At 44.6% G+C, this 13,736-nt stretch overlaps 1 protein-coding gene across 1 annotated transcript; it reads left to right on the top strand.

Moving 5' to 3' along the window:
* The first annotated feature begins 1,796 nt into the window (after positions 1-1,796).
* On the top strand, positions 1,797-11,117 carry FAM217A (family with sequence similarity 217 member A). The gene is given in 9 exon segments (XM_027128173.1): positions 1,797-1,849; positions 2,705-2,809; positions 3,481-3,509; positions 3,608-3,780; positions 6,030-6,114; positions 6,282-6,295; positions 6,921-6,995; positions 7,093-7,160; positions 9,518-11,117. Coding segments are annotated over 9 exon segments (1,818 nt in total). The 3' UTR covers positions 10,734-11,117.
* Positions 11,118-13,736: the final 2,619 nt, after the last annotated feature.

Here is a 13,736-nt window from a genome sequence, read left to right as displayed (position 1 = left end):
GTGACATAGCTGAGCTATCTTGTAGTGTAAGCTTGTTATCTCTTTGCCAACTGGTGACAATTTGAGAAGCGAAAGCCAGTTTGCAGGCTGTGCTATGAGCATCTCTGCAATCCATTTGGGTGCATAGAAAATAAGCTGTTACACATCTACCGTAGGAAGAGAAGCTGAGCCTCAGAGAGACTCAGGGGGACCCTGCATTGGATTAGGAATTAGATCAGTGCTTGTCCGGCCCCCATTATTTCTCAGGCTGAATCCCTGAAGGTCCCTCCTAGGTAGGGTAATTGACAGAGACCTAAGGGACAAAGAATTGGCTCAAGGGACCATAGATTGGCATTCGGACTAAATTGTTTAATGACTTGATGAATAGATTGATCCTTAGAGGCCAGAAAAACCACTCCAAGTGAGTCAAGGGCAGGCCTGGAGTATGGAGCTCCTGCCCAGTGGGTGAAGGCCAGGGCTCTTGGTAGCAGTTTATTAGCTCAGTGACCACACAGCTGGGCCGCCCAGCAGCTCCCACAGGCTTGCCTGAACAATAGGAAGAGCATAGGGTTTGCTTTGGTTGTCAGAACTTCACATCTAATGAAATGGACAGTAGTCTACACGGCAGGAACACTACCAGTTGCTAAAGATGTATCAATATTCGTGTCTACACTGGGAGGCTAAGAGAACAAACTCTAAATCAGCATTTAACTGGAATATCACTGGGAAATCAAAACCCAATTCTCCAACCTCACATAAATGCTCACTGTATTTTCGATTTTAAAATTGCATTTTAGTTACAAAAATTAAAGACACATGAAAAGATTTCCACTGGAATAAATAAAATCAAACAACTTAAAGAAGTATATACATAGTGTAAAAAATTAATGAACAGAAGCCTCAGTTAAATAGAGCCGAGAGACCAGCAGGGGGAGCTCTCACCCCTGCATTCAGAGCTGAGCCCAACCAGAAAGAAGAAAGATTCCCTTCTTTCCTGCTAGGACTCAACCACAGACTCTTTGTTTACTATTTTTGTTGCCCTCCTAACTTCTTTTCCCCTCTATAAGATGTTATCCTTCCCATGCCATGTGGAGACTTGCCGGTGGTTCACCAAGGTTGCAGGCCCCAAATTGCGGTTCTCTTCTGACCCTGAATAAACCCGTCTTTGCTGGAGAAATACCAGGCGGTCCTTTTGGTTCAAGTCAACAGCAAAGGGAACATCTTCCTCCCTCCCATCTCTATCCTTCCTCAGAGGTAGGCACCACCCTGAATTTGCTGTGTCTCCTTCTGGAACTCTTTTCTATGCATTTATATACATATTTGCATTTACAAATACATAGTCTTCTTTTGGCAAAAATGGAATCATTGTTCCTTATTCTGCAGCTTATTAAAACTCTGTAGTGTGTTTTACAGATATTTTAATGTCAACTTTCTTTTTTTTTTTTTGCGGTACCCGGGCCTCTCACTATTGTGGCCTCTCCCGTTGCGGAGCACAGGCTCCAGACGCGCAGGCTCAGCGGCCACAGCTCACGGGCCTAGCCGCACCGCGGCATGTGGGATCTTCCCGGACCGGGGCACAAACCCGCGTCCCCTGCATCGGCAGGCGGACTCTCAACCACTGCTCCACCAGGGAAGCCCCCTGCTTCATCTTTTTAGCCTTGCCACCGGCATCAGCCTTCTTGGCTGCAGGTTTTTTCTCCTTAGCATCTGGCTTCTCAGCCTTTTCACCCGCCATCTTGCAAGATGGAACAGAGCCCAGCACAGTTTTAAAGTGACGGGGATACAGCAGTGAACGAGACGCGCAGGCCCCTGCCCTCATGGAGTCATATTCTGCTGGGAAGAGACAGACAACAAAGAAGCAAACAAGATGGTGAGGAGTCCAGGGAAGAAAGAAAGATGGGGGTTCTGAAATGCAGTAAAGTGCATGGGAAGGGCTTCTTTATTTTTTTGTGTGTTTTACCCACATAATTTTATTTCAAATATTTATAAATTTGAAGAGCACTGCTTAAGGGCTTCTTTAAAGTGGAGTCAGGGAAGGCTTTTCTGAGAGGAAAATGGAAATGGGGGACACACTTAGGGGCTGGGGGTGGAGGCGGGAGTCAGAGATCTGAGAAACCCTTGAAATGGTGGTGAGCATCTGGTGCATCTGCATTTTTCTCCAAGGATCCCTCCCCCCAGATATTAAGAACCAGTGCATTCAGCTGCTTAATGAGGCTTTAGGGGGTTGAGTCCAGAGCTGGGTGTTACACGCACAGAATGCATTAATACCACCCCCATTTCTGGCTCAAATGTCAGTGCTTTGTCGTATAATCGAATCTGGACTCATGAGGACCCGCCCAGAGGCGGGCTTGCGCTCAGCTGGGACACCTTTCTGCTCTCACGTCAGTTATGGGGACACTGCATGTTGGCAGCGTGGACAGCACTGGACACACAGCCCGGCCTGGTGGCGCGGGGGCGGAATCGGGATCAGGGTCGTGGCCCGGCGTAGTCAGGGCCGGGGTCGGGGGCGAGGTTGGGCTCAAGGTCGGGGACAGGGCCGGAGTCTAGGACCCGGGTACGGCGAGGGGGAGGGGGCGGGGCCAGGGGCGGGGGGGTCAGGGGACGGGCTAGGGGCGGGGCCGCGGGTGGGGTCGAGGTCGGGGGTCAGAGGTCGGGGATCAGGGGTCGGGGTCGCGGCCCCGCCGGCCGCGTTCCGGCTGCGTGCTGCCCTGTGTCCTCTCTGCAGGCGGGCCGAGTCGGAGGCTGTGCACGCGGAGCGGCCGGGGCCTCGGGGCAGCAGCGCCCGCGGAGACGCCGCCGTGGACGAGCCGGTGGCCAGCGGCGCCGAGCGGTAAGAGGCCGAGCGGTAAGAGGCGGCCCGGCCCGCACCTGCGGGACGCCCACCCCCCAGCCCCGCCCCGGGTCCCCGTCACAGAGGCCGGGCCGCGCACTCACCCCGCACACCCCGCGGCGCCGCATCCCCAGCGCCCGCGCGCGCCTCCCTCCCGGTCCTTCCGCCCGGGCGCGGCGCAGGTGGATCAGTTCTTACTGATGCAGGGCATCCCTGAGCTGCGTTCTCTGCGTCTTTGGGACCCACCCTTCCTCTAGGGGACAAACAGTTGTAAACGACTAGGAAAGACACTGAGTACTGCGGTGGCTTCAGTTTGTGGTTTTTTTGCAGATACCCATGCCCTAAGCAATAACTTAATCCGTTTAAGCAACGCCTTAAAGATTGCTTCACTTGTTTTATGATACTGTAGTTCTCGGAGACTTATGCCTTAAACAGGAGCGGGCCTTTTGGTACCTCTGAGGCATGTGGGAGTGTCGGCTGTGCCCGTGTGTAAGGTTAATCCTGCTTTCAAACGGAGCACCTGGCTTAAATCATTAAAAGCAGAGTTCGTGACCCTGTGTTTTAATTCCAGATAACTCACCATACTTTTTCTAATTTGTGTTTTATCGTCCTGTCTGAAAATATCTCCCTTCTCACTTCAGACCTTCACTTCCTCCTCTTCTGTCATTTAGACCTTCCTCCTTGCTTTTTCTGTGCCCCCGTATTTGTCTGATCGCCTCTGGCTTCCAGTTAATTTCCTGTTGCTACCCCGCCTCGCCCCACAGGCCCTCTCTCCCGCGTTCTGAGCTTTCTCCTGAGCTCCTTTGTATGCGGAGCCCAAGTTCACGCGCTCTTTGAAATCAGCCTCGTGCCGTACCCTCAGCGTGCCTGTCCCACACCTGTGCAGGATTGTGAGGAAACAGAGAAGCGGGACGGGGGGAAGAAATGGTGAGGACAGCGGCCCCAGGCTGCGCGCGTCCGTCTCCCGAGAGGTACCCGGCAAGCAGCGTCGGGGGATACCGAATGGAAATTTTTCTTTTTTTTTTATTTTAAATTTTTATCCTATATTGGAGTATAGTTGGTTGACAATGTGTTAGTTTCAGGTGTACAGCAGAGTGACCCAGTTATACATAAACATCTTTTCTTTTTCAAATTCTTTTCCCATTTAGGTTATTACTGAGTGTTGAGTAGAGTTCCCTGAAAATTTTTATGTCTTTTAACAAAGGAAAAGCTAACCAGCTTCTTTGTAAATCTCCAAACATTTCTCTTTTTAAAAAAAATATATTTATTTATTTATTTATTTTTGGCTGCGTTGGGTCTTCGTTGCTGCGCGCGGACTTTCTCTAGTTGTGGCGATGGGGGGCTGCTCTTTGTTGCGGCCCGCGGTCTTCTCATTGCGGTGGCTTCTCTTGTTGCGGAGCACGGGCTCTAGGCGCTCAGGCTTCAGTAGTTGTGGCACACGGGCTCAGTAGTTGTGGCATACAGGTTCAGTAGTTGTGGCACATGGGCTTAGTTGCTCCGTGGCATGTGGGATCTTCCCGGCCCAGGGCTCGAACCGTGTCCCCTGCATCGGCGGGTGGATTCTTAACCACTGCGCCACCAGGGAAGTCCTCCAAGCATTTCTAATTGCAGTTGGATTTGGTGAAACATGCCACCTTGAACCGTCGGGCAATGCTCACCTTTTAAATTTTCTCACACGTGTTTTGTGAAAAATATTGGTAAGGCAGGTGGATATCAAATAGTAGAACCAATGCCCACCCTGTAGGCAGTTTGCACTCTGGCTGACTTCATGGACTACTGACAGCCTTCCTTACTGGCTGACAAATTTGGTTACTTTCATTCTATGACCTCAACAGCATGGTTTTCATCACCTCCCCTTTATCATGTTAAGGTAAGGCTATTTCTCTCACAGGTTATTTTGTACCTTAGGGAACCAGGATTACAGAGCTGAGAGAAGCTTGAGAATCTGTCAGGAGGCTTTAAAAATACAAATATCTGGGGCTTCCCTGGTGGCGCAGTGGTTGAGAGTCCGCCTGCCGATGCAGGGGACACGGGTTCGTGCCCCGGTCCGGGAGGATCCCACATGCCACGGAGTAGCTGGGCCTGTGAGCCATGGCCGCTGAGCCTGCGCATCCGGAGCCTGTGCTCCGCAACGGGAGAGCCCACAACAGTGAGAGGTCCGCGTACGGCAAAAAAACAAAACACAAATATCTGGCTTCATCTTACTGAATCAGAATCTGTGTCAGTTTCTTCAACTATTATTTTTAAAGAGCTCCCTTGGCGATTCTCAAGCAGAGACTAGATCCAGTGCATGTTATCTCAGAGAGCAGAGAATTTTATTAATTTTATTTTTCATGAAAACCTCCAGAGAAAGATAATCTGCAGCCCACATTCCAATGTTCAACCCTCCTTCCTGTCGAGAGAGAACTTCCCTGTGGATCAATTAAATCCTCATCCTGTACTTAAGCTTATTTGTCCCCGTTTCTCCTTAGTGCAGAGATAATACCTAGTACTACCTGCTTGGAGTTTGGTTTGCAAAGGATTTTCTCATTTGAGATTTAAAAAAAAAAAAAACTGAGTTCATCCCTCAAAGATCACTTTTTAAAATTAACTGCTCACCTCTTCACTTTCCCTTTCCAGGGTAAATGATCACATCCCTCTCCCGCATGCACCCCACGCTTCTCCCGCATACCACTCAGCATAGTGTCTGGAACATAAATCCTCAATAGGTCTTGTACCTGTCCTTATTCATTTTTTGCCTTAAAAAATATTTCCTAAGTGTTTCTCAGCATCTGGAGTCTAGAATGAGAGGTGGGCTGGTCAGTGTTGAGTATGTGAGAATCTTGTTCGGTTGATGGAAAGACTTTTATACTCTTTCAGGTCTGATACTCAGACATATGAACTCTGGTGACTGTGCCATTGTGACCTGGACATTTCATCATACTTTTTAAATCACCAGTTTTGAAAACTGGGGTGCCATTATTTTAACAAAATGTGAATGAAATCATAAATTCGTATAAAAGCCTTTCATTTCCTAAGAGGTGTTATCCAGCTGATGATAGCTGGATGGGAACATTGCCCACTCCTCACAAATGCTGAGTGTCCTTTATAGGAGTGGGGGGGGCGGTCATGGAACTTTGTGCCTTTTGTTATACTTTAACCAAGGGACTTGTACAATTATGTACTTGAGCTTTTAAAATTTTCTTACATTAAGTTTATCCTAAAACAAATATTGTTTTAGAACTTATCTCACTGGAATTTGGATACAGAAGTACCCGTTCCTGAAAATAAAAACCTCCCACCTGGAAGGGATGGTGCCACAGGTGGTAAGAAATCCTCGATGTGTCTATTTATATTTATACTTATAAATATATGAAAATTTATATTCTAATTTATAATATGAACAACCACTCATATTAAAGGGGGCTTGTTTTGAATATCACCAGTTTTATGTACCTATTAATTGTCTTTTTTTTCATACACATTCTTTCAGACAAAATGAACAAGGTAAGGATAGGTATTTGGTTTTAAGTAATTCACAAAAATTATTTTAACATTACCATGTATGCTCCTTAAATAAAATTTCTTTCCTCAAAGTTAAACTTTAAAATTTTATTTCTATAAAGTTCTTCAAACAAGTCAAAGCCTTTATTTACTATTTTACAAGGCTGCAAATTGGTCATTAAATATCTTACTATATTACTTTTTTTCAACATAACAGTGTTATAAATGGAAATTAACATTGTAGCGAAGATAATGCTTTCCAGTCACTGCCAAAAGGGAAGTGGTCTCAGCCCTTAAGATATCTTGAAGCAGCTGAAATGGTTATATTTTGTTTTGAAGTAGTGAAAAAAATGAATCTTTCATTTACTTTTTTTGATCAAAAATAAAACAGTTAATAAAATAAAGACAATCTTAATGATAGTCAAGGCTTATTAGTTAGCACTGTTTAGTTGATGTTTATAAACAGATTATACTAATTCCTACTGAGGTCAGTAAAAACCGTTTATATGGATATGAGGGAGTATTATAGGACTTTACTATATATTGCTTGGTTAGAACAAGAACTATACATTCTTAGAACAAGAGTCGGGAACAGAGATGTCATGTGTTTAAGTCTGCTGCTTTATAGAACCAGTTGGAAATTCCAGTAGAGCAACTCATGCTGGAACTTACTTTGTCAGAGCATGCTCCCAAAAGAACACAGGTAGGGTTTTATTCATCACACTCTGAAAGTATTATTTTTTTTTAAAAAGGCATGCAGTTACTGACTAAAATGTTGTCCGTAGTTTTCCTGTTCTTAGAATAGTAAACAAGGGATATTCCAGGTACGGAGTTATCCTCTCAACAAAGGAAGTGCTACGGAGAACAGGTGAGAGAATATTTCTGTTTGTAAACCCCTAAATGACTGAAGTAAATCCAAGTACAGATGAGTTAACTGCTCAGCTGAAGTACGAGGCCAAAAAACAAACAGAAGAAAAAAAGTATTGTGCGCAAGTAGTGGGAAGTTATAGCGACGCTCCCTAAAATAGGACATGGCTGGCAGACAGCACAGTATGTGGTGAAGCGGTGACTGGGCCTTTACCAGGAGGGTCTAGATGGAGAGAGTTTGGACTTCCCGTTCGAGTGAAAAGGAACCGTAATAGGAAAGTAATAATTCACGTGCCAGGAATGATTTTCGTTCCTTACGCGTATTAACTCATTTAACCCTCAGGACAGTCCTGCAAGGGAGGTGCTGTTGTCATTGTCCCTGTTTTACGGGTGAGGACATGGAAGCAGGTGACAGGTACCAGATGGTTGGACCAGAATGTGAAGGCTTGGTTCATGCTCTCACACCCCCTTCCCTGCTTCAGTCCCTTCCTGGGATTTGAATTCTTACTTTTTGCTCTTAAACTTTGGTGTGCGTGAGAACCAGCTAGAAGCCTTCTTCAAAACGCAGGTTACTGTTATTGGGAAATTAACATGTATGGAGCACCGCCGAAATTAACATGTACCGGGCACCGCCGGGTGTTGCTGTTACATAGCGTATTATTGAATGGGGATGCTGAGTTGCGTTCCTCTCTTCTGTCAACACAGTTTTAACAACCGTGTGCCTCCCTTGACAGCCGCTGTCTCTTCAGCTGAGGATTCTCCCCTGTGTGGCTCGGGACACAGCTCACCTAGCGCTAATACTGAGGGGAGAACCAAGAGGCGCAAAGGGGATTGTAGTGACTCATGTCCTGGGATGCGGGTGGTGACGGGGGGAGGAAGCCTGCTTTAAGAGAAACGCAAAGGAAGAGGTCAAGTGACGTGAGAGGACGTAAATGAGTCGGCAGAGCGCAGGGGTTGGAGACGTGAACGTGGGACCCAATGCCAGGGTTTAATCCCAGCTCCACCACCTACGAGATGAGCGACCTCAGCCAGTCGGGGCCTCAGTTCCCTCATCTGTCAAAGGTAGAGAATGAAACTGCCGACCTCATGAGGCTGTTGTGAGGACTAAACAGAATCACGCGTTTGGAGGGTGTTCGTGATTGATGCTGGGGAGGCCTGGTGATGGTGCAGAGTTGGAAGCTTGGGGTCAGTGAGACATTTTACTACTGAGATGTTTCTCCTCAATATGCTGTCAACAAGGAAAGGTTAAAAGTCACCATAGCTTTCATTTAGTGTTTAACAATTTGCAAAGTACATTCATGTAATTGTCTGCTTCTTAGACCACCTCCAGGGTGGGTATTATAATTTCCATTTTGCTCGTTGGTGGCAAAGCGGTTCAAGCCTACGTCTTCCGCATCCAGATTCCAAGCTGTTTGTTTCTAACTGTGCTACATGGATTGTGTCTGTTATCAATTACAGATTTAAGGTGATTTTCCTGTGATTTTCAGAGGCAAGTCAGTAAAGCTGTAGTATTTATTAGCTAAATAAATCAATTTTTACTATTTTCTGTACTTTTCAAAATCCTTCAAGGCTGCTTTGTTGTCTTTAGTGTAAATTGGCTTTAAAAGCAGCAGGAAGATAATGGGGCTATAAATATGTCAGTTAACACATCAGATCTTTCCATGGCAGTATTTCTAGTAAGCGTTAAACAAATACTAACTGTAAACTCAGTATTCTGTGGCCTGGCTTTTTTGCAGTTTTCATTTGAATATAATACCTAGAAGTATTAGTCCTAAAATAAAAGAGCACAGTCAGATGAAAATTACAATAGACTCTCTCTGGGATCATTTTTGTTTGATAGACATTGGTTTGCTTCCTTTTTTGATAGAATAATTTTTTAAAAACCACAGTGGCTAAAGTAGAAGCCCTTCTTAAGTAACCGAACTAAGAAGTTTCCTTTTATCTGATTCTGGGTAAATAAACATTTCACTATAATTTCAATTGGAGTTGGACAGCCTCCTTTTCAGGCATCATGGTTGAACGTACAATATATCATAGGCAAATAGCTATAATTAGACACTTTCAGCCTAGTGGCCATTCATAGCCAGTTAGCCATTTGTAGGTATAATGATCTAGTCACCTGTGCATGTACAAAGGGATGCCCAGTTACTGTTTTAATCTGTCCTTTAAAAAATGTATATAGCTGTATATAATTAGAGCATATTTGAAAATTAACATGTTTCTGTTATAGATAGATACACATATGCCATTGGGAACCAGACATTAGCTAGTCTTCGATAAGGTTTCTTATTCATTATCATTTTAATAGCATTTTAATCCTAGACAACCAACCATTCATTAAATAAATCATTTTTTAAGGGATTTCAAAAAATCTTCAGTGGAAACTGGCTGTAATGTGACCAGTAATCGCATAAGGCTCTTCGCTGTGAACCACTCACTAACAAGTGCTTCAGTGGACAAGCCAGTTGGCTCCTACCCTGCCCTGCAGACGCCATTAAGTCACTGCTGGCCTTATGCTGATGGAGACTTTTTTAAGGACAGAAATGAGCCTCATATTAATTTACGCTCAACTCTAGGAAACAACAGTGGCGAACTTTTAACTGCGCCAAATTGGAATCTGAAGTATGGAAGCAGCAGTGTGGAAGAAAATTTAACAGATGAAAGTGATTTATCAGAAAATGAAAAAGCAAACGATACTTTACTCAGCTATTTTAAAAAGATGGACCTGAACCTAAAGCCAGAAACAATAGAAAATGTTGAAGACTCTTTCACAGAAGAACCAAGTGAAGTATTTCCATATCCTGATTTTCTTCCCCCTCCTTTCAATACCCTGGACTTGCACAAATTAGCCATCTCAAAATCTGAAAATTGGAAAATGACAGTGGAGCCTCTAGACAGCTCTCTGGAACATTTGGTAGCTCGTTTACTGGACTTAGAGAGATTGCAGCGCATGACTATTCAAAGAGAACGGCCGAGACTGCAGACTTCCTTCTGTGCTCCCTTAGCCACCGAACAGCCCTCTTCCTCCAAAGCTGTACCCAGAATGAGACAGCCCAGACCTTCTGACTCTGGGGGTCTTCAGACAACTTGTGTAGAGAAAAGTCACAAGGAAAGGAAAACCAATTCTGGTTCTTGCAAGCTTGAATACAGTGCTCCCAAGTGGGATTGCAGCCGTGCTGGGAAGTACACGTGGAATTCTAGACCAGCTCTGAAAACCTCACCCACCACAAAACAGGTGATTGCAGCTTACGACGACTTTAAGAACCCCAAGGTCTCCATTTTAAACCCACGCGGAGAACTGTCAGCCGAGCCTGCTCCTGCCGAGACAGCTCGGGTGCTGGTTAAAATGCTCTCACCCAGATGTCTGCCACCAAAGTCTCCTACACCAGTCTCACCTATACTTCTGTCTTTTCCTGAAAATCAGAGGGAAGAAATTAAGGCACCACCAAGGACCGGAAAGAAACATTACCGAAAAGACATGGTACCGAACAGACCATTCTATATTCAGAAGCTAAACTGTTAATCCCCTTCGTTGATAGCTGAGGATAAGTGCTCATCCATCGACCAAAAATAACTTTTCTTTCCTGCATCTCAACGTGAGCAAGTCTATTCCAAGAAGCCTGGCAAAAATATGGTTCCTCATTCCGAGGTACAGGTATTACACACACACACACCCACACACACACACAATTCCTGAATGTGCTGTGGAGTGGAACTTGTGACAGTCGCAGCTGAGATGTCTACATATAAACCAGGGGCTTCCCTGATGACATATTTGAGTCTCTTACATGTTATGTTTCAAAGGAATGTTTCACTTGGAAAACCGTTCTATTCAAGATGGTTCTTTTGTTGTGATTGTTTCCCAGTGTGATTCCATCATCAATAAATGGCATAATAGACTTATCGCTGGTACAGTTATTCTTTTATTCTGTTCTATGAAACAATCATAAGAGTCAGTGATTTTTTTTTCTTTTTTTAATTGGAGTTGATTTACAGTGTTGTATTAGTCTCAGGTGCACAGGAAAGTGATTCAGTTATACATATATATGTATATATTTTTTCAGATTCTTTTCCATTATTACAAGATATTGAATATAGTTCCCTGTGCTATACATTAGGTTTTTGTTGTGTATCTGTTTTATATATAGTAGTGTGTATCTGTTAATCCCAAACTCCTAATTTATCCCTTCCCCTTTGGTAAACCATAAGTTTGTTTTCTGTGTTTGTGAGTCTGTTTATGTTTTGCAAATAAGTTCATTTGCATCATTTTTTAAGATTCCACATATAAGTAACATCATGTAGTATTTGTCTCTCTCAGTGATTTTTTTTTCCTCCACTGGTACCCTTTCTTCTTTCCCTTCCCATCTTGACAAATCTCCTTTGTCTGTCATTTTGAGCTAAACTTTGGGTATTTGCTTGGCCATTAAAAGCTAAAGAAGTTGCTATTTTGTTAAATTAACATACAAGATCCTCTAGGTCCTCCCATGATCCTTAGAAACTTTCCCTTCCCCAGGCCCTTTGTCATATACAGGAAAGCAAGATCATTTCTCTTTGGGGCCTAGCTACAGGTTCAGGCTTGAAACAACCCGCTTCCCTCAGATCTAATAGTTTTAGGATATTGAAGATATCCACAGAGCCTCGGTTCTGTCCACAGAGCAGCCCAAATCTCTCAGTTCATGGGATTTTTCCCCGAGGCTCTTTGTTGCTGGAAGTGTTAATCTTGGTTAGATAAAGCTCAGACAGCCAGAGCTTAACTCATTAACCGGTGAAAAAGGGAAACTATGCAATTGACACACTTCACTGTACGTAAGAGTCAGGGAAACAAAAAAGGAGAGTCCTGGTTTCTCCCGGAGGCCTACGGAAACAGAATCTTTGGGAGGCGGGCCCAGGGATCCACTTTGCAGAAGAAGGCATCCCAGGTGATCTTATTGCAGGTGGTTCTTGGAACGACATACTTGAAAAACACTGTAAAGGGGAAAACGCGATGTAACACGCATGGATCAGAGTTTGGATATTTTGGGGGGTAGTGGGCTTTGGTTTTGGTGGATGGTGAGTTCAAATTAGTTTTTATTTAACGTTAAAACACACACACACACGATTAAAACTTCAAACATTACCAAAAGGGAAAGGCTTCTTCCCACCCCCAAACTCCTCCCCGGCACTAAGGCAGTCAGTATTAAGCTTCTGTATATCATCCCCCTAAATAAGACGGAATATTCGAGTTAGGGATGGGTGAGATGATTTAAGGGACAATTGAAATAAATGTTGAAGAGGCAACTTGTTTGAAACAAGAGGTAGCTTGTTTCCTCTATTCTATCGTTAGGAAAAGAACAAGTCTCAAATAGTATTTAGAGGCAGGGGTCAGAGTATGCTTAGCTTTTAGGTTAATTTCAAAGAACGTTCTGGAACCTCATCAACAGCAGTAACAAATAAACTTAGTTGTTCAGGATCCCTTATTATAATAGACTTTTACCTAAATCCCATATAATTAGCGTCTTTAGCCAAATGGCGTAACATCCCATTCACAGACTGTAATACAGACATGGACTTGTACTTTCACTCAGTTCCAACCTGCAATGACCTTCCTCGTTTCCTCCACCAGCTCTCTTTACTCCTGCCTACAATTCTGAGTCCTGAACCTTACGTACCGGCCCTTTGTATCCATTCTCATTTTCTTCTTTCTTTACGTGTTTCGATTTTTAGCCCCTCGCCTGTAGAGCTGGAATGAGCTAATTTTTCCTTGTAATCCCTTCAGGAAGGGACATGCATTTTGTCCACTGCTGCAGCCCGGTCACTGCTTGGCAGGTGGTAGACATCCTTTAAGGCGTTTGACTGGAGTGGACTTCACCCATCACAGAGGACTGTGACGTTCGCAAAGCAGCTTCAAGCACTCGCTCCCAGGCTCCGCCGCCGCTAACAGCCCCAGCTCCTCAGGCAGGTTCCCTAACCTCTCTGTCCTTCACTTACCCAATTTGTAAAGCGAGTAGGATACCTTTTATCTCATATAATCACGTGAGATCAAGTGAATTAAGTGCCTGGCAAACTCAGGCACGTCATCAGGGAGAGTAGGAAGGGCACAGGAGGGCAGAGCGGTTGGAGTGGGCCGCCCCGGCACTGGACTGTCACCGGATTAAGTGACAGCTCACGATAGACCGTCAGCGTCCCACTTCTCGGGAGGCACGTGCCGGGCACTGGGGACCTGTAACGTCTTAGAGGTAGGTAATGGCAAATTTCTCATTGGGAACATAACCAGACTGTTTTATTTAGGATGCCATTGGACCTAAAAAAATAAAAAGAAAGTAACAACTGAAACACCTACCAGATAGCTTTCAGTTAAGAGTCCCAAATTGCTCTAAATGTAGTTATGTAAAAGCTGTTAGCAGCACGGCTAAGACTTCAATTATGCGGCAAAGGGACTAGTAATTATATAACATGTCTGGAGCACTTGGTTAAAACAGAGTTGCTGGGACTGGATTCTCTTTCCGGTGTTTAAACCGAGGCCCTAGAACGAGGCACCGCGTACGACGACGGGGAAACAGGCAACACACAGAAACCGGTGAGGAGAAAAACTCTCCAC

Source organism: Aethalodelphis obliquidens, unplaced genomic scaffold (genome assembly GCF_003676395.1).
Source record: "Aethalodelphis obliquidens isolate GAN/ISIS:26980383/991018 unplaced genomic scaffold, ASM367639v1 scaffold34, whole genome shotgun sequence".
In the NCBI taxonomy this organism is placed as follows: Eukaryota; Metazoa; Chordata; class Mammalia; order Artiodactyla; family Delphinidae; genus Aethalodelphis; species Aethalodelphis obliquidens.
The sequence above is the reverse complement of the archived record's forward strand: the minus strand, read 5'-3'. Positions and strand labels throughout refer to the sequence as shown.